The following is a 26,564-nucleotide window of genomic DNA, read 5'->3' on the forward strand; positions in this document are numbered from 1 at the left end:
TATACCATTTAGAGCCCTTCGTCGCAAGGGATGGGTTCGACGAGGACGGTGACCGGTACTTGTGGTACCTAAAAGCAGCGTTAATGGATCGGGAGGATCCGTAATTACGTGCTTAGGGCGACGTCGACTGTTTACCATTCGGTCTACAGGACCGGGTATGGCACTCAGCAAACCCATATTAACGTACGTAACTTTGGCTATTGAAAACAAAATTACAAATTACGAATAAAAATAAAATGAAGAGTTACAGGAAAAAAAAAACGATATCCACATTAGTAGACAACAATACAACACTTGAAACATTATACATATTGATAACTAGCCATTGTTAAATATCCTTTCGCATCTGACAAATTCCCTTAGTCTAGGTTCAAAGATATCAAGGTCACCGTGACATTTAGCCAAATCATTATCTAATATCTTAAAGTCGGCATAACGGCAACTTCGTTATAGTATAGTAATATAATAATATTCTCGGGTAGCCGCTTATCAAGTGAACTGTAAGCAGGTCCACCACTAAAAAGCTTTTCATTGGTAAAAATGAAATTAATCAGCATAATATCTCATAAGTGGATGCAGAGAAACTTTTATAACATAACTAGCTTTGGCATAACGCTAAATTTTACACCCCACTTCATTTACGTAGAAAGTGAAATTATTTTAAAAACATTTTTTATTGGTGCTCCACTTGTATCAGTCTTACCGTGATGTTATATAGCCTATAGCCTTCCTCAATAAATTGGCTATCTAACACTGAAATACTTTTTCAAATCGGACCAGTAGTTCCTGAGATTAGCGCGTTCAAACAAACAAACTCTTCAGCTTTATAATATTATTAGTATAAATTTATGTTTAGTAGTCAATTTCTTAATGTTTCAACTAAGTTTAAGTTTAGTTTTTCTTCTGTTTCTATGGGGGTCATCTATAAAACTGAACAGATTCCGGAGCATTGGTTATCAGTCGATCCGCCCGATGCCGCGATGCCGGTAAACGAACTCCACGCTGTCGGGGGAAAAAAAAAACTCGGGTTTCCTCTCATTTGTTTTCGGACCGGCCGTTAGTGTTTGTTTGGACACCGTCTGCTAAAGTACTCCCATTAAAACAATTAAACAAACTTTAGTTGCAAAAAAAGAAGAACAAACTTTTGTTTGAGCGTAACAATCGAAAAACAATTGTTTGAACAAAATGTTCTCGGAAGTAATGTTCTTAAATTTAATCGTTTTGGTCGTGTCGTGGTATCCGTATGAGAACGGTTTTATTGTACCAGGCGAGCATAGGTATCGTGGAGTTCACGATGGCTCGAAGCACGCGAAGAGCTACCTCAATGAGTGGACGGTCGAAGTGGACGGCGGTGAAGAGGTCGCGCAACTGGTGGCTTTGGAGCTTGGATACGTCTATGGTGGCCTGGTGAGAGAGACAGTTCTTACTTTTAGATTTAGACAGCACACGAATAATATATAGACCCGTGAGACATACTTTTTTTTTGCGTCAAACTAATTACCTTTTTAATAATGTAGGAAGTAAATTGCTTATCGCTGATTTTAAAAAAAACAACGTATAGATAATTCTTTGTTTGCGCTCAAGGATGAATTTGTCTTAGTTTTTAGAAACGCATTAATGATGTCTTCGCTTTATAATTCCGTGTAATGAAAAGAAACATAATGATAGGGTAAACCGCACTATTATTAGCACATACTAGTGCAACATGGGTGCTGACAACAAAAAACAAAAAATATTTGTCCCTATTTATTCCTAAAGTTGAAATTCGACCATAATGTCGCCAGGTTTGGCCCCGTGAGCTCACCTACTTGTTAGGGTTACGCTGAAATGGCCTCTCAAGACCTATCAAGACTCTCAAGATTAGGTAGGAAAAAAATATCGACCATAATTCGTTAAATTAACACGGTTTTATAGCTTCATACGTATCTTAGTGTGTAACAGAAACTTCGAATATGTATTTGACCCCCTTCAAAACATTTTTTTTTATTGCTTAGATGACGAGCTCACAGCCCACCTGGTGTTAAGTGGTTACTGAAGCCCCGAACATCAAATTAACTCGAAATTTGGCATACCCACTTATTAAGGACCGATTATAATAGCTAACTCTAAATATTTATAATATATTTTTTAATTTAATGTTTAGGATGCGTATTTTAAATCTGTTGTGCATATTTTTAAAGTAGGTGCCTACAACGCTTGGGAAATGCATACTTAACTACGTCAAAGACCAAACTCGTGCATGAAAGAATTACAAATATTTGTTTTCACATGTAAATACTCGTATATAATATAATTATTATCATTTTGCAAGTTTATATAAAGCTTAACAAAATTAAATTCCAAGCTCCTTTGTTCCTGGGATCAACTCATTGAGTTTCTCAGCGGATCTTGTTAGCTCTCCGGGATTTCGATCTGGTATTTACTGCAGAAAACAACAAAAAAGGCTAAAAGACGACTTGTACTGACTTGTAAGAATGAGTTAGACAGGAAATTACTTAGCGCGCTAATTAATACACAAAATTTTAATTACTAATGGTTATTTTGCTTGTAATAGGACGTATTACATACGCATGTATAAGCACCTTCACCGCTATCATCTTCATTCATTCTCTTCATACCTGCCGCGGCGCTATCACGCGCTTCGATTTAAAGGGTAACACAACTGTTCAATAATAAAATATAATTGATATACACAAAAAAATTAAAATTTCGAACGCTCAAGTGTCAATAATCGTACAGTTGAACCTAACTTTGTCGTCAGCAAAATATATCTAGGTATTCCTAACCTAAGCATCAGCTCCAATTCCTCAGAGTACATTCCGTGGTGCATATGGTACAAGCAACGGAGAAAATATACTGTTGATCTAGAGGTTCCATACGATCTGTGAGGTATAGCGGCCACTATATTATTGGAGATTATAGACCACAATATTGATGTTCCCTGATCTCTAACCTCCTCCAGGTTAGAGATTGTAAACAATGGAGGTCGCTCTAAACACGTCATTTCGGATCCTTCCGATCCACTAACCGTGATTTTAGGTACCACAAGCACCGGTAATCGTTCTCGTCGAACCCTTTGCTTGCGACGAAGGGTTTGACGAGTAAATTAATCCATAGACACAGCCCACTGAGTTTCTCGCTCGTTTCTGATCCGGTGGTAGATTCTGCGACGCACTGTTCTTGCTAGGACTAGTGTTAGCAACGTCCTCTAGTTAGAGTTCCGTGGGCCCACCTACTCGTTAGCTTACGCTGCCATAGCCTTTTAAGGCTTAGGTAGGAAAAAAGAAACTAGCCTCCCTTAAAACAAAAGCTTCTTCATAAATAATATAGACAATTAAGTTTCAATTTAAATTACCCAGCCAGAGCTGGCCAGGGATTAATGTGAAATGAAAATTTTAATTGGTTCGGGAACGTATAACGCTGGCGCCGCACCTAATTTCGTGAAACTTGGCATAAACCGCTCCGGTAATTTGGTATTTTGTTTATTTAAAACAAAATAGACTTTCTAAATAGAGCTCTGGGCTGCTTTTTGAGCGTATCGTGAATCCGCACGGGTATAGACGTCCATCCTACCTATTACTGCTGAGAGGCAGTCGTGAGCTCCGGTTGGAAGGGTAGGATAGGCGTTCCACATTGGAAGACATCAATGGATGAAGGGGTTAAGTACTATTTTTAAGATTTTTGAGTTTTTACATTGAATGAAGGTGTTATGTAAACCATATTAGACTTTAAAACTCCGGGTTTTATCCTATTACCAGTAATTACGCAAATACTACGCAAATATATGGATCAATTATAACATGCATTCATATGGAGGGGCTTTTTCTGTGCCTTCATTTGGTGTTTCTTTTAGTTCATGCATTTTTTAGTCCTCTGATCTGCATTTTATCATTATAAACATTTACACTAAAATTTAGATTTTCAGTCGCGGGTTCGAATCCCGCCAAGGGAAGATATTTGTATGATAAATATAAAATGTATTTTCCAGGGTGCTATGAATGTATATTAAATATATGTATACACATATATATAATAAAAATCTTACATTTATTTCCGTTATCTGGTACCTGTAACACAAGCTTTTTACGAACTTAAGACGGGACTAGTTAACGTGGCGTGATTGTTTGAAAAAAAAAAAACGTTTCTCTGTATTTTCATAAATTCCCAACCTTGATTATAAAAGTTAATAAAACACCGCATTCAAATAAATCTTATCAATATTATCGGGCCGATAAAACCTTAAACAAAATGAACTCAGGCTCGAATCAAAGCGATGACGCGAGCGATATCTCAAGTGGCCACTTATGATAGAACGACCAGTTTATTGGACGAGATATTAGAGGTATGCGACAGTATTGTGGACAGGGATATGTTATTAATTTTTTGGTTTCAATCACAGAAACAACGAATACATATTTGGATAGTACAGATTGTAGAGTTATGGATAGCCCACTGAGTTTTTTGCTAGATCTTCTCAGTGGGTCCGATCCGGTGGTAGATTCAGCGAAGCACTGCTCTTGCTAGGGCTAGTGTTTGTAAATTCGTCAGGCTGAGCCCTGTGAGCGCGCCTACACGTTCGGCGAATCTATAACGCCTTGAGGTTACAGGAATAGGTAAAAAAACACGCGTGGCACTCGGGGACTGCCGCGGTAAAGCTATTGCATACCATTTTTTATCAACTTATGCAATTATAATTAGACAATGATAATTTAATATTAAAACAATAATAACAAAATAAGACCACGCTATGTTTATAAACATTAACAAAAGCAAAACATTCACTGTCCCCTCCACACTCATAAGCTAGACCGGGTGAAAGAGAGATGGGCAGACTTTTCATGATGCACATGCAGAGCGACGTCACGCCGCGCACTTATTCACAAACGCTACACAAGCGCAACGTGTGAATGTGTTGAATGCGAGCTACACGGTAGGCGGAGTGAGGGGTGTTAGGTTTTATTTTCGTTACGGAATTTCATAATTCGGTCGCTGCGCTCAAAGCCCGCGATAAAAGCTATGCAAATACGCTTAGACAAATAAATAAATTTACATCAGTGGAGCTAAATAAAACAAATTGATAATCTAAATGATATATGCAGTTGTAATAGCTTAAAAAGAAACACAAATCTAAATACGAGTCATTAATTTTACCCCTTTTTGTCCTTTTGTTACCGGTCAGGAAATTAGAGTGAAGTTATAAAATTACTGTAGGTATTATCATAAGTCCTTGATGCGCGTGCAAATTTTTAAGTGTATCCGACGTTTTGAAGTCATCGAGAATGACCTTCAAATTCATTTACGTACGAACAAACATACACACATAGCAAGCTAATAACATTAAAAGCGCGTTAAAAAAGATTACATGTGTTGTCTAACAAACAATTAGTCTCGCAAACTGAGATAAACGACGTGCGTTAATTCCTGACTATTTGTCACTGTTAGCGACCGACAACAGTGGACGGCCCGTGTGTCGTACAATAGGTACTGATTTTTTTTTTCCTGCCTTGCTGAGAGCCTTGAGAGGCTATGTCAGCGTAACCTTAACTAGTAGGTGAGCTCACGGGGCCAGCGAGAAACTTAGTGGGCTGTGTCTGAGGGTTAATTTAGAACGATGACCGATGCTTGAGGTACCTAAAAGCACCGTTAGTGGATCGGGAGGATCCGAAATGACGTGTTTGGGGCGACGTCGACTGCTTTCCATTCTGTTCGCAGGATCGGGAATGACAATACTGAACGTTATTTCTATGCACAAGTAGTGCACGAGCGACATAGAGAAAACACAAGCCCATTGAGTTTCTCGCCGGACCTTCTCAGTGGGTCGCGTTTCCGATCCGGTGGTAGATTCTGCGAAGCACGGCTATTCCTAGGGTCAGTGTTAGCACCACTCCGGTTTGAGCCCCGTGAGCTCACCTACTAATTAACGTTACGCTGAAATAGCCTCTCAAGGCTATCAGCTTAGGTAGGGAAAAAAATAGGGTTCGTGTTAGCAACGTCGTCAGGTTTGAGCCCCATGAACTCACCAACTAGTTCAGGTTATGCTGAAATAGCCTCTCAAGGCTATCTATCAGCTTAGGTAAAAATAATAATTGAGAAAACAGTTCTCAAGTTTTCTTTGAGGATTTACTGTTGGCCCGAAGGCCTTTCCAGTTTCACAAGGACAGGTAGGCGAGCAAAGGCTCAGCCAGAAGGGGCGGTATTTGCTAACAGCTGCCCGAGCGCCTCCAAGAGAGACCTAACAACTCAAGAGTAGCTGCTTCGCGATTGAATCTGCCACCGCATCGGAGCTCTCAAGTCTCGGTCCAATATTACTGTGTGCTTAGTGCGAGTCTTTTTAACGTTCTCGATAGCGTAAAAGTTAACTCAATTTTCTATGGAGTTGGAACAGCGCCCTTAGCGGCAAACGTAGGCAAACGATCCCGTTCCACAAAAATATGAGTTAACTTTTACGCTATCGAGAACGTTAAAAAACTTGCACTAAGCACACTGTTCTGTTTTGGGCGAATAACTCTCATATTTCAAAATTCCCACGCTAACGAAACTCTACTATGACGCGATTTGTAGCCCAATCAAAGGAAGAGCTAGTCACTAGATAAAAGAAGTTATAATATGTGTTTTTTTTTATTGCTTAGATGGATGGACGAGCTCACAGCCCACCTGGTGTTAAGTGGTTACTGGAGCCCATAGACATTAGACATCTACAACGTAAATGCGCCACCCACCTCGAGATATACCTAAGTTCTAAGGTCTCAGTATAGTTACAACGGCTACCCCACCCTTCGAACCGAAACGCATTACTGCTTCACGGCGGAAATAGGCGGAGTGGTGGTACCTACCCGTGCGGACTCACAAGAGGTCCTACCACCAGTGATTACGCAAATTATAATTTCTTCTATAATTTTTCTTCATTGCTTTTCATAGACAGACGAGAGCATACATTCCACTTAATAGTGAGTGGTCATAGTCGCTTATAAACAAACCTCAGTAATGCCAGTGGTATAGCCAGGCCATTGCTTACCGAAATTATTTTTATAGATCGAATGATAAAAATGATGTATATTAATTATCATATTTCACGATTTAGAAACGTTAACCAATTAATTAGTGAGATTTTCTATCCATGTCCATTTTTAAGAAAAATATCGTACATTTTCTAAATTTGAAGTCTAAACATGTCTGACCTTGCAAAATTATTTACGGGTTAAATCAATAAAACGCTCTGCAATGTGAAAATTAAATAAAAGGATAATTATAGCGTGAAAACTTTAATGGACGTTTCGGTTTTTCGTTTCCGTCACAAAGAGTCCACGAAGTCGGCCATTACGTGATGTATAATCGATTAGAACTATGACTACACTAAACAAATGTTTTTCTTTTAAATATTGCTAATATGTTTTTTGTTTTTTGTTCCGTATGTAGTGTAGTAATATTAGAAGGAGTACGCAGTAAAACTTTATGTCCTTAAATAGTGCTTTTATTTTTCACCGTTTCCCGCCTCGCTATCCTGCCAAAAGGTCAACACTTTTGTCTATTGTCCATTTTTTTTTCTAACGGTCGGAATCAGTTTACTTGTAGGTACTTATTAACTCCATGGTTTACGCATACCCGGTTGAGCTGGGGCATAGAGTTATAAATTTAAAAGAATAAAACCACTGCGTGTAGAAATGCGTTGTCAAAGTTTCACATCCCAAACACTGCCATCTATCGCGTAATGAAGAAACCACAATAAACAATCTAGTTTATACAATTGTTAACAAAATTAAAAGAACGTACGGTATATTTTAAATTGCGTTTACATAGACAATTGGAAAATGTGTTCAGATATTATTGAAGCATACGTGACTTTGACAATCGATGGACATATTCAATTTTATTGTGTTTATTTTACGATCATGATGGCATTTAAACGATATGGTGGAATCAAGTGGAAATGTCTACTTAGTTTTAAACATTATCGCTAGATGGCGCTGTCAACGTAATACTAAAATTATTGCTGAAAACAATATTTTCAGGTGGGCACGACGACGCTGACTACTGTTTCAGCGTCGCTATTACCAGGCGAACAGAAATAAAAGGAAATGTTATTACAGCGTTTCAGAATTTCACGCTTCAGAATGAAGGAATGACTAGATAACGGAACATTTCTATTTGAAGTTGAATTAATGCAGAAATTAATATTGAACCTTCGTCGGTGATTGCGTAAACTGTAAATAATTCGACACGTCGCAACTAATAAATGCTTAATTAAACAGAAAAGTACTATCTTAAATAACAGTCGAAAGAAAGATAGAAAAAGTTACATTTGATAGTGTAATTAATTCATAACGTGTAATATTCATATCGGACAACTTATCGTGATAGGTATGTGACAATCGGGAAATTTGAAAATCACGTACATACATAAAAACGATTATTCCAGAAGTACGTATTGTGAGATTTGGCTAGACTTGGATAGACTTTTACTGGTTGTAAAACTTGTGGTAGGACCTCTTGTGAGTCCGCACGGGTAGGTACCACCACCCTGCCTATTTCTGCCGTGAAAGTTGTCGAAACGGTAATTAAAAAGAAAAAAAAATAGTTATCAAATAGTGTAATAACAACTCTCCTTTCTTTCATGTATTCCTGGTAGAAATTGAAGAGAAACGACGTAGCTTAAGTGTTAAACGTCCAAATTTTGGCTGGGGTGAATAGGTATATCTGTCACTTGTTTTATATAACGAGTAATATAGATCTTATTCTTTCTAACATATGTTAAACCGTATAAGAATGAACGGGTTCTCTCTCTCACATGTAATTTCTCACAAAAAAGTTGAAGGTTTTTATTTAGGGAGCGTATTAGTCCTCTGTTTGTGCACAATTTTGGAAGTTTTGGTAGTTTCTCAAAAAATCATGAAATAATGAGTAATATTTGATTTTATTTACTAACACGGATACCTACCTATATTCTTTACATTTTAAGTCAAAAACAACCTTTGAAGAAGCAACAGCCTAGTTAGTAGACCCTGCCTATTTCTGACGTGAAGCAGTAATGCGTTTCGGTTTGAAGGGTGGGGCAGCCGTTGTAACTATACTCGAGACTTTAGAACTTATATCTCAAGGTGGGTGGCGCATTTTCGTTGTAGATTTCTATGGGCTCCAGTAACCACTTAACATCAGGTGGGCTGTGAGGTCGTCCAGCCACATAAGAAAGAAAAAAAACTTTGGTTTTTATGTTCACTATCTAATATTTCGATTTTTAAAATATTATAATATGTATAATAATTAGTAAAAGTTATTTCGCTCGATTCAAGGTCAGTGGAGAACGAGAAAATAACAAAGGATATAATTTCCAAATATAACTCTACGGCTGTACCCGTCCGCTTCGCTGGGCATTTAAAATTAACATTATTGTTTCTCACCCCCACAAAGATTCTCATCATTAACGCCCCCGCAACTGGTGTAGGGAGTCCAACACTCATATAAATATTAGCCTATCCATTAAGTACATGTATTTTCTACATGGATACCAAGTTTCGATTCAATCGGATGCATGGTTCAGTAGTTATAACCGAACATCCGTAAAAACCACTGTAGATTTATATATTAGTATAGATATAGATTATTATTTATGTATTTAATTTTGTTATAAAATAAATCTGATGCCTTCGTTTGCGTTGGATCAAGCTTTTTTTCCTACTTAAGCTGGTAGCCTTAGAGGGGTATGCCAGCATAGCCAAATGAGTAGATGAGCTCACGGGGCTCTAACCTGAGGACGTTGATAACACTAGTCTTAGCAAGAGCAGTGCTTCGCAGAATCTACCACCGGATCGAAAACGCGACTCACTGAGAAGATCTTTCGAGAAACTCAGTGTGCTGTGCCTGTGGGTTAATTTACTCGCCGAGCCCTTCGTCGCAAACAAAGGGTTCGACGAGAATGATGACCGATGCTTGAGGTTCCCAGAAGCACCGTTAGTGGATCGGGAGGATCCGAAATAACGTGCTTAGGGCGACCTCGCTGTTTACCATTCGGTCCGCAGGATCAGGAATGATTGATCAACCGTGAGACTGTAGCCGTTTTTGCAAAAATTTTAAGTAGCATTTTTACTGACGCCCTGCAAATGCGAAGCGTTCCAGTTTGAAGAGGCGGTTGATATATAAAATATAATTGAGACAATTTCATGTTTCAAGGTTAGTGAAGGCATCTTGTTAACCTATTGTCTCTGGTATCCACTTAACTCCAGGTCAGGTATGATCTCGGTCCGTTAGTAAGTATACTTAAGAAATGGTTCAAAAATGGAATGGAACAAATTCAATGAAAAAAATTAACATAAATGAGTTGTCTAAAATATTCGTAGCAAATCTTCAAATTAATGAATATTGTTTTAATGAAGCATTCAGGCGTTTTATCCACATTTGTGACAATTTTGTGGCGAATTATTAAATATATAATTAAGATTTTAATAATAATAAAATATTTTAAAAACACAAAAATTCCAATAAAAACGCTGCAAGTATTAGGTTGACATAAACGTTGAGGGGTTAATCGAAGTCAGACGCCACGAGGTCGCACGCGATGTTATGTAACTCATTCGTATTCGGACCTGAAATATTAGCATGTCCATTGATAACGCGACATCTGCATATTATTTTAACATACTAATAGGTACGCCATGAAACTGTGCGTCTGTTATAAAAAACTCTAGTGACACTGTTGTCTAAACATGCTCGTGATTCTGAGCGCCTGTTACACCGTGAGAGAACTGACCCAGAATATTCTGTTTTTTTTCTTTCCTATCTATGCTGATAGCCTTGAGAGGCTATTTCAGCTTCACTCTAACGTTTGTAGGTGAGCTCACGGGGCTCAAACTTGATGACGTTGCTAACACGAACCCTAGCAAGAGCCGTGCTTCGCAGAATCTACCACCGGATCGGAAACGCGACCCACTGAGAAGATCCGGCGAGAAACTCAGTGGGCTGTGTCTGAGAGTTAATTTACTCGTCGAGCCCTTCGTCGCAAGCGACGGGTTCGACGAGGACGGTGACCGGTGCTTGAAGTACCTGGAACACCGTTAGTGGATCGGGAGGATCCGAGATGACGTGTAATATTCTGTGCAAATACGGGAGGAAAAAATAGATAATTAAATAATTAGGAAGGAGAAGAAGGATCCTGGAATCGAAACTGTATTAAAAAACTACAAAGTAAAAACTTTTTTTGCTGTTTCATTGCGCGGTGTGTCTCTATATTATATACTAGCGACCCGCCCTCGCTTCGCTTCGGAAACATTAAAACACACATGAAGCCAAAAAAAATAAAAAAAAAAATAAAAAAAGTAGCCTATGTTCATCAGGGACAATGTCGGCTTCTAATGGAAAAAGAATTTTTCAAATCGGTCCAGTAGTTTCGGAGCCTATTCGAAACAAACAAACAAACAAATCATTCCTCTTTATAATATTAGTATAGAAAAATGAATTGCTGTTCGTTAGTCTCGCTAAAACTCGAGAACGGCTGGACCGATTTGGCTAATTTTTGTCTTGAATTATTCGTGGAAGTCCAGGGAAGGTTTAAAAGGTGAGAAAATATAAAAAAGCTCGGAATTATATAAAAACAAACAATGTTGTTTTTCCTTTGATGTGTCCCCTTGATGTGTCTTTTATTTATCGATTGAGGCACTACGAAGTCTGCCGGGTCAGCTAGTATGCAATAAATATTATTGTAAGAAGGACACCTTTATTAAGATTTTTTATAAATGTAGGTACTTCAAGCATCTCTTTACTGACAGACGAACATACGACTCTGATTGTGAGCGGTCACTGCCGTTTTGGGACGTCAGCGGATGACCACAGCAGTTCCGTTGCCTAACCCTGAAGATCCACCTCAAAGTTCGTTGAATTATAAATATGACCGGAGAAATACCCCTACGTTCTCTAGAAAACGTTAAATTCCATTTCATGTTTGTTTTTAAGCTTAATATTTTGTGTTTGTATTCGGCACCAGTAATACGTCAATATAAGTACATATACATATACATAAATATATACCTATTATACAAATATTATTTGAAATGAATTTATTTTTACTTAAATAAAAAGGTGATTAACATTATAATATATTACTTCACAAGCCAACAAATTAGGTATTCAAATTCAAATAGTCAAACATCTCTTAAAGCTTTTATTATTTTTAATAAAATATTATTTCCGATATCTCCAATACTTTATGAATAGTTTTCGTCAGTATAAATTATATTATATTAACATCTATCTATACTAATATTATAAAGAGGAATGATTTGTTTGTTTGTTTGTTTCGAATAGGCTCCGAAACTACTGGACCGATTTGAAAAATTATTTTTCCATTAGAAGCCGACATTGTCCCTGATGAACATAGGCTACTTTTTTTTATTTATTTTTTATTTTATTTTTTTGGTTTCATGTGTGTTTTAATGTTTCCGAAGCGAAGCGAGGGCGGGTCGCTAGTTATCTATATATTAATACGTGAAGCAAAAACTTTGTATCCCTTTTTACGAAAATTGCGCGGACGGAGGAGTATGAAATTTTCCACACTTATAGAGAATATAGAGAAGAAGTGCACAATGCTAATATTTTTTTTAAAATAATGCATAAAAGATACATTAAATCAATAAAGAAAACATTACACACACTACATACCGTGTATTTGACGCACACACGCATGCATACTATTTATTGTTAAACTTTTTTTCTTGACGTCTGTTGTCAAATTGAGAATAGATTAAATATTGTTTGTCTTTGTTAATATTTTTTATAGTGTAGTCTTGGCGAAATTTGTGATTATAGAAGTATAAAATACAATCATAATAGTGTACAAACTTACAATTCCAATTAATTATAGTCGAATTTCGACTACTGCGGGACCTCTAGTAATAATAAAATGACAATTAAAAAAAGCCCGTAAAAGTAATTTTAAATTGATATATATTATTATGATAAACGTATATTTTTATAATATACATTTCGCGAAAACCAATGAAAATAACTGTGAGATGTATTCATCTTTGTGATTAAATTAATTAGTTAATTATTAATTAATTGCTACCTTCTTAAGAGATGACCATTTATATATTTGCGACAGAAGTTTTAATACTACAGAGTATGGGCAAACACACTTTCTTTAAACAAATTTCATTTCCTAGTTGAAAATTGTCATAACTGTGAATAATGGGAATAATGGTATGGTCAGTTTTAGATTAACGTATAGTTTCTAATAAACGTGAATGTAATATTCGTAATGCATCGCGGCAGAAATGGGATAGTAGTTCGCGAATACATCCACAAAAAACTGGAAGAATCATCTCCAAACTAATTTATATATATATTTACTTTTAGCCATTCTTAACTATAATACTAAATTGTGTATTTTCATGTGTATTTATATATTATTACTTTACATGTATATTATTGTGTGTAATTATGTGTATGTATGTATTTTACTATTTTATACATAGGTATATTAAATTGTAGTATCTGTATTCTATAATACTGAGATGTTATTTTAAGGAAGATTTTTGTTTTGAGTTTGTTCTTTTTTTTTGTTTTGTTGTTGTTTGTTATCTCTGCACCACCTTATGGTCGACTGGAAGAGAATACCCGTGGCATTAAGTCCGCCTGTGTACAAGTTTTGTTTTGTGCATAAAGTATAAATAAATAAATAAATACTATCGAGTACTATTATCCGTACGTGCTTAATCCACCCAAAGACCAGTTCGGTTAGGTTTAATGTAAAAGCTACATCAATCTGTTCATTTTACACAACCCTTCCTACTAAGGCCCGCCTATCACGAGTTCACCCTCGTTCCCAACATACACATCTATTATAGCCATATGTGCGTTCGATCTCCTCGTCGGTTCTAAAGTCCTGGTACACATGTGACTCGGGAAACTCACATGTCCGCACAGATTGACACGTGCTGAGCTAGTGTGGTGTCCATATTACGTGTCCATACATTCCTCGTCGCTTGTGTCGACTATGTACTACTACTACTACTATGTTTCGTCTTGTATTTTCTTTCTATATGTGTGAATATTTCACGTAAACATATTATGAAAGTTGTGGACGTGTTGAGATGTACAAGATTGTGTGCGATAGTAACCAACAAAACAACGGTGATAAAAATTTAAGCATTGTAAAATGAACATGCACAATCATCAAATTAAAAAAATATATGTATTAATGTGTTATCTAAATAAAATGAAAGCGACTCAATATCTGATTTTGAAATTCACTTAGTTGTTTCAACTATTATTTTAATAACATTTCACTGTAAACATTGTGGTTTAGTTATTTAAACGCACACGAATCTAAATTTGAAACAGATGTGGCCAAGCCTACACACGCGCTGCGCATGCGTGATCATGTACACACGTGTTAACGAAACAACTCTTTCGTTTTATACCGCCCTGGTACATATGTGTGTTTGAGACACCGTATGACGGCATCATTTACTAAATTGACACATGTGTGACATTCGTGATAACGTTCCGCAATATATGCTATGCGGTCGTCGACTCGGAACGTCAACTCCGAGCCATTTTATCAGCAGGGTTTTACGATAACAGCATTAACTAATATGACGTGTTGTTGTTTATGTTTAAATATTATTTTGTTGTACGTGTGTGCTTACATTTAATTACAATTGTTTATTCAAATAAAATATTTTCAAATGAATGAAGGAAATGTTTGAGAAAGCTTACGATTGGAAGAACGGAACGTCACACACGCACACAAATGTACCGTTTCCTTCACAAAATATTTTAATCAGTGGGATTTCAAGAATTAAGACTAGAGATTTGGCCTAGGTTGCTCTTCACTTAGCAATTTGGAACATCCATAACAAAATCGTTGGCTTAACGGCTGTGATAGAAACCCGTACTGTCGGACATCTGGTACAATCCAAGATATGTAAAGAGGTGAGCGCTGAGGTAACTAAGAGTAGCACACATTACGGCAGTTTTGAGCATACCCGAATGGAAGAGGTGGAATAGATTTTTCTTGATTGACAGCAACGAGCTATGCTACCTGACTCTGCAAATCCGCCAGTGTTGGTTTGGGGTCAGATGGTAATTTTTTTCCTATCTCTTCCCTTCTCTATCCCCAGATTGTACGAATTACCTTCGAATTATAAAGTGATGACACACTAGCCGAATATTTAGTTCTGACTTGGCGAGGTGTAGCGGATATATGAATATATAGTAGTGACGCATATAAGGACTTCGCTTCGGAAGTTTGTTGAAGACGTTCAGACGAATTTCTCACAAATTAAAATAGAGAATGAGTAAAATACTAAAAGTGAAGAATGGTTTTATAAGATTACTCGTAATCCCCTTGGTGACATATGAATACGTCATATTATCACAATGTAAACAATAGGAGATTATTCTAGATTTGTGTGATTTTGTTTGATAAAGCGTGAAAATGTACTTCTGAACTAAACTTCAAGTCGTCCATTTTAAGATTTGCACACGTATCAACGAAATGGAATATGGATACAATAAATTTGTTAATTCGGATTAATATGAAATAAGAAAAAACACATAAATAAGTTTGATTTCGATCTGTGATCTTACGCAAGATTTTTTTCGTTTAAAAACCACATTACTAACTTTATACTACTTAGTAATTTATTTTTAATAATTTTATTCAGACAGTATTTAAATCAATGATTTTATTGCAATTTTTGGGTACACATGCCCACGGCGCGGCGCGGCGTCGTGGCCTGTGGTCATCAAAACTAATAAAATAATAATGACGGAGCTATATTTTTATTTACATTTGAGTTGTTTGTTTCGGATAAGTTAAAAAAATCACAGTTATCTTCTACTTTGTGAATGTTACACACACTATTGAAGTTAATTTTTATATTCATACTCCATATTCATCCTTAAATCGACATTATTGAAATGAATAGAATTTTCTCGTCGACGGACGATTATGACGAAGAATTCGACGAGCGAACTAATCCATAGATACAGAGTTTTTCGCCGGAATTACCCAGTGGGTTGCGATTCCGATCTAGTGATAGATTCTCCCAGGTTAAGTTTGTGACCGTAGATTGAATAGCCCTTATATTCTACCAGCGAATAGCTAGGGGAAAACAAAGAATGGAATTTCTCTTATTTCACTTACATGAGGGTTTGAAATATCTGCCAGCTTCAGCCATCTTAAGACCATCAAATCTAAAATCATAATACTATAGTAATTGCTACGGAGAAACATGCACAACCGTGTACCCTATCATTAACAATGCTACGGACCTCGGAATGAGTCTATAAAACGAGAAGAAAAAACGTTTTTGGGCGCCGCCTACATCCCATTGTTTCAGGCGTCATGTACCAGGGCTTAATAAGGGAGCAGAAGTTAATTTTGACAAGCAAAGGGCTCTCTGGTTTACAGAGTATTGTTAATCTGCCGTCTAGGTTCTCAATTTGACAATAAATTTTTTAACAATTTTTCACAAATTAAAAATTATTATTAAATAAGTAAAATACATTAAGATCTAATTAAATTTCGTTATTGTCTATAAAGAAGTATAAATATGATTATACTTTAATAGTTCTAAATAAATAAGTTGAATTTTCATTGTCTACTTGCGCTTTCAGTTCAACCTACCTACACGTAATTATTATATTTAGATATTCTCACAAACAGGTACAGGGTTTCCCGAACACATACGTATTTTTGAAATACGAACACGTGAAGCAACGCCGTACCCCTAGCTCGCATCACACGTCGACGCTAGTACAAGATCGAAGGGTGGGTAAGCTAAACTTTCATTCACCTATGTTTGCCTGGTAGCTTCGTACTGAGAATACACGTGGTCGGCGAATTTGCAAGGTTTTTTATTTTTTGGCCAAAGATGAGTGAGAAAAACTAGGTCAATAAACTCACTGAAATAAATTATTCCACTTGTATTTTATTGTGATTTGCCACATGCATAAATAAATCATAATCAACATAAATTGCTCATCAAAAAAGTTACATCATATATTATCATTTTAACAAAAATATATTTTATTTAATTTAAAAAATTAATAATTTATCATAAAAATAACAATCGATTTCCGGAATAGTGCTAGAGCCATTAGACAAATTAAAAGATTTTTTCTTAATAAGGCATATATTTTACAGGTACGATGGGCCGAACAATTGTTTAGTAAGTCTCGTGTCAAAAGGCTCGCTTCACCCGGACCTGATCAAACTCTACACAGAGTCAAGAGAATTCAAAAGAATAACAACAAACTTATGGAGAAGAGAAATGGCCCATATTCATATTCTAAATATGAGTTCAATGACGAACTATGGAGTAATCAGTGGTATTTGGTAAGAAACTTTAAAATAATCACTTTTAAGTTTATTTTTAATTGCTATTGAAAATATTAAACGTTCTAGCAAGATACCCGCACGTCGTCTAAACTGCCTCGTTTAGATTTAAATGTGTTGCCAGTCTACAAATCGGGATTCAATGGAAAAGGTGTTCGTGTTTCTGTACTTGATGATGGCATTGAACACAATCACACGGATCTCCGAGCCAACTACGTGAGTTTATGTTATCCTAATAAAACCAGTCTCTTGTTTGAAACGAAAGAGATACACAAACCTAGATTCCGTCTTTCTGAACTAGAACTCTCTCTCTCTCTCTCTCTCTCAATCACTCACAGAATGATCAGTGTATAATTAAAACTTCTTGCACGATCTGCCTCCTTGGTAGATTCCAAGAACAATTTGACTTACAGAAGTAAAAAATCGTATCTGCTAAAAAGTATGTTGTTTTTTTAGCAGATACGATTTTAGTCTAGCTTAGTTTAAAAATTTTAATTTAAAATACAGTTTCTGTTTGGAACTTTCAGGTTGGTTTATTGATTATATTGTATAATAAGTAAGTAGCACTGAGTTCAACGGAAAACCTAAAAATCAAAGTTCTCAAGGATTAAAAAAATTACGACTAATTAAAACTAAAAATAAATTGTTTTTCCACAAAACCTACATAATGCTATTGAAAGTATTGAAAAAATTATCCCGCACGGGTCTATTGAATTATTATCATAAATAAAGTTTGTTTACCACATTAGGGAACAAAGCAAAAATTTTAATAGAAACAAGTAACTATAAATCATGTAACTTTTATTTTTCTAACCGCTATTTTGCAAAATTTAAATTCAAGTTATTACCAGTGTTTTATTGTTCACATATCCGTATTATTAATTAATACGTGAAGCAAAAACTTTACGCCTTTTTACAAAAATTACACGGACGGCGCGGCGGAGTATGAAATTTCCCACAATTAAAGAGAATATAAATAAATAGAAGTGCAGAATGCTAATTTAGTTTTTTAATTATGCATAAAAAATAAATTAAATCATGTGTTTGACACACACACGCATATATACTCTTTTGTATCAAACTTTTGTTAATGTTTAAAGTCTATGGTCAAATTGAGATTAAATTAATATTGTTTGTCTTTAATATTAAATAACTACAGTGTAAGTCTCGGCGAAATCTGTGATTATAGAAATAAAGCCTTTGACAATAGAATCATAATAATGTTTAAACTTATAATTTAAATTAATAATTATGGTAGAATTTCGACCGCTGGCTGACCACTAGTTTCGATAAAAATGTCGGAAATTATATCACATTAACCACATACATAATAAGCCAATCTACAATCTAATCTGCTCTACAGCAGCCGTTGGCAACTCCTGTTGTTTATGAGATCCTAGTAACTTCGCGGCCGATATGACGCACATCTTTATAATGCGTCTGAAGACTTGCTGCAAAAGTAGTTAGTTAGTAGGTGTAGGTAGTTAGTTAATTTAGTTAGTAAGATGTTAGTTAAGTTAGCTTATGTGAATTAACTTGTTTACATTTTTAATTATTTTCTAGGATCCAGAAATAAGTTGGGACTGCAATGATAGAGATTCGGACCCTTTCCCGAGGTACCAGAAAGTTATGAAAAATTCTCACGGCACACGTTGCGCTGGCGAAGTATGTTCTTGTCACATTGAGATTCTGTTATCCATTTTTGATCATATTATATGTATAATGAATGACTATAGACAATAATTTAGATAATGCTAAATTAAACAACGATATTGTTTTCTCTTCATTCGTCAGATAGCAATGACCGCGAACAATGTGAAATGTGGAGTGGGCGTGGCGTGGGGGGCGAAAGTGGGCGGTGTACGTATGCTCGATGGAGCTATCACCGACCGGATTGAGGGGGAGGCAATAGGTAAGTATAACTCTATGGGTTTATGCGTTCCTGGTATTTACGGTCGCCATGTTGAGCTTAAAATGTCGCGGTTTTATTTCTCAAATCTATGAGCTTTTTACTTCTAGTCTCTAAAGATGGCGCTGGCAGAAGATGCCAAAGATTCAAGATAATATTATTATTAGTATTAAATACATACATATGCATAAGTACACGTATTTAGAGTACCTATAGTAGATTTGATATTTATATACAATTCAATATAAGAATACAAATCCTCATTTTTATTTATTGTCAATAAAAACCATTATTTTTGATAAATGTTTTGTAATACATATTACAGATTGTACAATTCACACCAATACAAAGCCGCTTAAAATTTATAACAGCGCCATCTATAGTAAATAATAAAACTTTTTATTTGGTGTTTCAGCGAGATCTTCCTATTCTATGTAGTCCTAGTGGTTTCAAAGTTAATGGACTATAGCTTGTTAAACTGACAGCTGTTGTTTAAGAAAAAGCGTTTTGATTTATTTGTCTATCTTATCCTAAGGTTAAAAAATGGTCAAAGTCACGGCAACCCGCTAAATTTCTGCCGGGATCTTCTCGCGGATCGCGATTCCGATCCGGTGATAGATTCTGCAAAGCACTGCTCTTACTAAGACTAGTATTAGCAAATTCTCGTAGGTAGAGCCCGTGAACTCACTCACTTACTGTCCGCGCGTGGCTGGAATAGCTTCATAAATAGTCTATAATAAATATGCTTGCTATCAGCGAATAGATGGGGAAAAAAAGTAAAAAAAATTGTTTACGCCTATTTCGATTTTTTCATTTTTCTTAAAATGTACTTGTGAGCCGACCTTGATTTTTCTTATGCTTAGTATGTTTTTAAAAAAAAGTTCATTGAAATCACTTCAAAACTTTTATTTTTTTCTTCACAGGATATGCTGTTGATAAGGTCGATATTTACAGTGCCTCGTGGGGACCTAATGACGACGGAAGAACCGTTGAAGGACCTGGTCATTTGGCGATGGAGGCATTCAAGAAAGGTGTCGAAACGGTAAGTAAAGAGAAAAAAACAAATAGTTTCCAAATAGTGTAATAACAACTCTCCTTTCTTTCATGTAGTCCTGGTAGAAATTGAAGAGAAACGACGTAACTTAAGTCCAAAATTTGGATGGGGTTAATAGGTATATCTGTCACTTGTTTTAATATAGATCTTACTCTTTCTAACAGTCTTTAAAGTGTATAACAAAGAACAGGTTCTCTCTCTCATATGTAATTTCTCACAAAAAAAATGATTGTATTTTATTTAGGGAGTGTATTAGTCCTCTGTTTGTGCACAATTTTGAAAGTTTTGGTGGTTTCTCGAAAAATCATGGAAATAGTAAGTAATATTTGATTTTATTTACTAACACGGATACCTATATTCTTTACATTTTAAGTCAAAAACAAGCTTTGAAGAAGCAACGGCCTAGTTATTCATTCTATATTTGTAAGTGGATTTTGGTTTTTTAATGTTTTTTTAATAATTTCTTATTTGTTGTTTTAGTTATTTGATTTTTATAGCAGTGATTGAATTATTTGCATAAGCCAATGTCTACGTTGAACTAATTTATATATATTTAAAAAAAACGATATAGGACATATTTAGTTAGATTTTTTAATGTTTCCTCAAATATTATTTTTTGTCTCTTCAAGCACAAAATCAGTAAAACGATTGTTTATTTGACTTATAAATAGTTAAAAAAAATAGGTGTCAAAAAAAGACAAAGGATTTTTAATTAAATAAGTCGCATCCATACTTACTTGTATTTTTTTTATGCTTAGAAGGATGGACGAACTCACGACCCACCTGGTGTTAAGTAGTTATCGGAGCCCATGGACATCACGGCTGGCCCCACCCTTCAAACCGAAACGCATTACTGCTTCACGACAGAAATAGGCAGGGTGGTGGTACCTACTCGCGCGGACTCACAAGACGTCTTACTACCGGTAGCATGGAGCATACGTGTTCATTTATGAATATCGTTTTCGATATTTTTCTTCCAAATATCTAACTTTTTTTTATTGGAACGAATGCCTAGTTCCTTCTAAAATTACAACACTTCCGAGTACATATTCTGTAAAATCTTAGTTAAACATAATTTTTTGTACCAATTTCGAGCCTCATATTTGATACATTCATACTAAAGATCTGTAGAATAAAACAACGTGCCAATGCTTAAACTAGCTTGGAGATATGCTTAAATTATTGTAAGCAATCAATTCAATTACTTATGACACATAAGACTTAAGAGGGAGGGGGTCGTTTTTTTTAAAAAACACGTGCAATATATATTTTTTATATTACATTATAATTTTATTGTATTTTATATTTGGATATATTGATAAATCTAATTGGAGTTTTACATATTTATAATTAAGTAGATTTACAGAAAATCAGGTTTAAAATCAAAATTTATATTATAACTAGCTGACCCGGCAAACGTTGTATGAAAAATATGCATGTGTATGCATGTATGCTAGGAGTATAAAAAATAAATAGTAGCCGATTCTCAGACCTACTTAACACGCATATAAAATTTCATAAAAATCGGTCAAACCGTTTCAGAGGAGTATGGTAACTAACATTGTGACACGAGAATTTTATATAGAAGATAATCAAAAAAATATTTAAAATACTTACAGTAGCCTGAGTTAGTTGAGAAAAAAAACAACATTTTAACGACATTACGCACGAGTTTCACATAGCAAAATCGTATCAACAGCGTTGAATGTGTAATGTATGTAGGCGTTTGTAGCGACCGCGGTTGTTTGGTTCGCGATATTATCACTTCCATGCGCCTATGTTGTCCTGTAGGCTTAGTGCGAGTTTCAAAAATCGAATCGAATGACTCGCATCGAGTGTACGCTCTTCACGGTGAAACGTGCGGAGCTCTGAGTGCGAGTTAGTCGATTTGCAGGACGTTTATTCATCTTGAAAAGCGATATTTTTTTCTTTTATATTGGTAGCACGCAAGGTTTGTTTTTAAGGCGTTTAATTGAAATGCCAAGCTTTCTAACGATATTTATAATTAGTCGGGTAATGGGTAATGTACCTGTACTTAGTGAGAGTTTTTTTAATTACTCAATCGATGTTAATGTTATGTTTAATTTGTGTGAGGTTGTATCAGTGCCACCTAGTGGTAAACTTATGAATCCCATTTTGTGGGAGAGAGAAAGTTTGTTTATGTTGCTGTCTCATGTATCGAATAGCTTTACCAAAGTGAGCCTCTCGATTATTGTATGTGCGAGTGCGAGTTACAAATTAATGGATTTTGAGAGTATTTCTTCACTTTCAAGCAAGTTAAGTAGTCACTAAAAATTTTGCCGTGAAACCAATACAATATCAAGATTTTTTCTTTCGTTTTTAATAATAATGTTGTTTTTTAAGGTTTTATCTATTCTAATCGTTTATACACATATATTTTTTCGGTTACAAAATTTTATAGACGTCTAGCTAGTTGTAAATACATATTAATTCTTTGCTTTTTCATTTAATTCTTATTAAATCATTGCTTTTTTTTAAAGAGTTCTTTGATGAGAGAGAGAGAGCGAGATAGAGTTGTTTTTTTTTTATTGCTTAGATGGATGGACGAGCTCACAGCCCACCTGATGTTAAGTGGTTACTGGAGCCCATAGACATCTACAACGTAAATGCGCCACCCACCTCGAGATATAAGTTCTAAGGTCTCAGTATAGTTACAACGGCTACCCCACCCTTCGAACCGAAACGCATTATTGCTTCACGGCGGAAATAGGCGGGGTGGTGGTACCTACCCGTGTGGACTCCCAAGAGGTCCTACCACCAGTGAAAGAGTATTCTTTATTGTACACAAAATGAATAAATATTTTGAAACATTTTTTCTTGGTCTTATCGCTAAGAGTGATCTCTTCCAGACAACCATTAGATGGGCAAGAATAATTTCGAAATGAATTGCACACTGTGTATCTATCTATTATAGAAATATATACACACACGCACATACACACGCGTACACACACACACACACACGCGCGCGCAATATACATATTTACAGGTACATACGTACAGATTTATATTTATAAATTATATAGAAATTTGAACAATGTAATAATAATTTTGCTTCTTTACACATTTATAAATAAGGATGGATGCTCGTAATAATTTTAGTATATTTGGGCCACCTAATGAAGATCATCAACACTATTACCGTAAATACAATCATTTTATAAACGTTCAACGGGTAAAAGATTAAACCTATGTAAAACATAATTTCTTTAATTAAAAAAAGCTGAAATAATTACCTATTCCAAGATTAATTATGTTAAGTATGTCTAAATATGTAATTACAATTAAATAAATTCTATAATAAACTTCTAATTCTAATACTTCTATTAAAGTTACTAAAAAAATATGTTTATGCTGGGCAGTTTTCGTGTATTTTAAAGGTTACGCCATTACGGCAAAGTTTGTTTACGAAATTGCACCCTTAGAATGGAAGTGGTATAACTAAAAAATTTAAGATTAGTTTTATATTTCAAAACACTTATGTATTATTATTAAGAACCTACATTTTAAGTAGGTAATACGTGCAGCAAAAATGTTGGACTCCTTTTCACGAAAATTGCGCGGACGGAGAAGTATGAAATTTCCCACACTCATAGAGAATATAGAGAAGTAGTGCAGATTGCTATTTTTTTTTTTATTGTGCATAAACAATATAAAAATAAACTAAATGAATAAAAAAACCTTACACACATTACCATGTATTTGACACACACACACGCACACACACATGCATTTATACTTTTTTTGTTTATTGATTTATCAATCTGTGGTCAAATTGAGAATAGATTAATATTTTTTGTCTTTAATATTATTTTTCTATAATGTAGCCTTGGCGACATAGAGCAATGATTATTATAGAAATGATGATAATAGAAAGGTGACAATAGAACTATAATAATGTTCAAACTTAAAAATTTAAATAAATTATGGTCAAATTTCGACCACTGGACTACCATTAGTAGATAATAATAAAATCATTTATTGCCTTTCACACAGATTTAGATTATTACAGGCAGCCTACAAGGAAACAACAAAAAAACAAAACACTATTATATCATTTCTGGCAAGCAGCTCAACATTTGCACTTGTATATTATTAATAGGAATTTTATTAAGAATATTGACAATTTATGAGGAATTTGACAAGTACGGATTAGTTATAGATATATGTAGTTACATATTGTAAATTAAATTAGTTTTATAAGTGCAATAAAAAATAATTTAAATGATAAAGCCATACCTTTTTCCAATGTGACGATTAGAGGGTATCCTATTATTCTTTTCTATATTATTCTATCAGCTTATAAAATTAAACAGTCTCTTTTAGTCTAGAAAAGGACAAAGTACTCTTTCTGTCTTTTTCAAATAAAATGGCATGCCTTAAAGTGTTTAAACCGAAAAACTAAAAAAATACAATTATTGTATTACAATATTGAAGTTTACCAGAAACTACGAATTTTAGGTTGAGCCGCTTTAATTCTAAAGGTACAAAATAGTATTGAACACGTGACATTACCCGAATAATTTTGAAAGTAGTGGTTCCCATTAAAATGCTGTTAAAATGCGTTGTATTTCATTTAGACGGTCTAATGCCAAAACATCACGTGCTACCAATATACGAGAAATGATATTATTGCTGCTCTCGGTGAATAAACGCCCTGCGAAGCGAGTAGCATATCTCAACTCACACTCACAATTCTTCATTTTTCACCGTATAGAACGTAAACTCGATTTGATTTTGATTTATTCATTTACAATTGAACAACTAGGAAAAAAAGATGAAAAGACATTTTGGAGGGACCGCGAGGAGCTAAATTGTGTGAATTGTTTTATTTTGTCTATTTAATGTTTCTTAGTTAATGCGTATTTAATATTTCTTCGTGTATAAGTGTAATTTTGAGACCGTCCTGGCCTAAAGGTTAAGGCGTCCGGTGTATTCGTATCTTGCAATGCACCGGTGTTCTAATCCCGCCGGCGGGTATCAATTTTTCTAATGAAATACGTACTTATCAAATGTTTACGATTGACTTTCACTGTAAAGGAATAGCATCATGTAAAAAAAATCAAACCCGCAAAATTAATTTGCGTAATTACTGGTGGTAGGACGTCTTGTGAGTCCGCACGGGTAGGTATCACCACCCTGCCTATTTTTGCCGTGAAGCAGTAATGCGTTTCGGTTTGAAGGGTGGGACAACCGTTGTAACTATACTGAGACCTTAGAACTAATATTTCAAGGTGGGAGGCGGCATTTGCGTTGTAGATGTCTATGGGCTCCGGTAACCACTTAAGATTAGGTGGGCCGGGAGCTCGTCCACCCATCTATACAATAACAAAGTAACGTGGGTTTATTAACTGTTTAGTATCTGCGAAAGTGCGAAAATTTAAAAAATTAAACAAAACCGCTGGACGTAGCTTCTCGAAGTCTTCGAAAAGGTCCACTGAAAAAAATCTCAGTATATAATCAGCATTTTGCAGAGATTATATTTTATCCCATATTATCTGATCTCATTTCATTTCATTCCATGCCAATTGATTAATACTTCAAATTAATCAAATCCATTTCACTCCATATTATCATTTTTCATAAAAAAAGATTAGGCTTTATGGCATGATACTTTTGCCTCTCTAGTTGGAAAAATAGAACTACTAAAGAAATACTCGATCGAAACGTTAAAACCCACTAATTTGTAACACGCACTCGCACAAATGTCATTCGTGGTACTAATTTCGGTAAAATTACTCGGTTACGAGATCACAACGTTAATATGAACTCGCACTCACAAAATAACACCGGGTACGTTTGCCGGTAGGGGCGCTGTTCCAATTGCATACAAATTTGAGCAAACTGGCTCGCTATCGAGAGCGTTACAAAACTCGCACTAAGCACACTGGTAGCATTGGGAAACTATGACGTAAGACGTAACGTGGACAGACACCGGGACGGCCGGATATGAGGCAAAGCAAACAAATTCAAATGAGGAGAACGAAATGTTTGCCGTCACCAAAATAAATTCTCATCATCCGCTATTTTTGTGTGATTAAATATTTAATTGATTATGTCCGATCGCTATAAAATTTATTCGTCTGATGAATTGTAGGGTATATAACATAGATAATACACATAAATTAGGTGTATAATTCTAAAATATTCGTCATTTTTGCAGGGTCGAGGCGGCAAAGGCGCCATCTATGTTTGGGCGAACGGTAATGGCGGCGGACATAGCGATAATTGCAACTGCGACGGGTATT

General features: G+C 35.3%; 1 protein-coding gene across 1 annotated transcript in view; it reads left to right on the forward strand.

Moving 5' to 3' along the window:
* Positions 1–992: 992 nt before the first annotated feature.
* The window catches only part of LOC114240289 (neuroendocrine convertase 1), a 28,892-nt gene continuing 3,320 nt past the window's right edge, over positions 993–26,564 (forward strand). Inside the window, exons 1-8 of the mRNA XM_028170764.2 lie at positions 993–1,407; positions 16,661–16,765; positions 17,141–17,332; positions 17,402–17,548; positions 18,896–18,997; positions 19,127–19,244; positions 20,165–20,283; positions 26,480–26,559. Of these exons, the coding sequence (XP_028026565.2) occupies positions 1,186–1,407; positions 16,661–16,765; positions 17,141–17,332; positions 17,402–17,548; positions 18,896–18,997; positions 19,127–19,244; positions 20,165–20,283; positions 26,480–26,559 (1,085 nt within the window). The 5' untranslated portion in view covers positions 993–1,185. The remainder of the gene's footprint in view (positions 1,408–16,660; positions 16,766–17,140; positions 17,333–17,401; positions 17,549–18,895; positions 18,998–19,126; positions 19,245–20,164; positions 20,284–26,479; positions 26,560–26,564) is intronic.

This window comes from Bombyx mandarina, chromosome 21, assembly GCF_030267445.1.
Source record: "Bombyx mandarina strain Sakado chromosome 21, ASM3026744v2".
Classification (NCBI taxonomy): domain Eukaryota; kingdom Metazoa; phylum Arthropoda; class Insecta; order Lepidoptera; family Bombycidae; genus Bombyx; species Bombyx mandarina.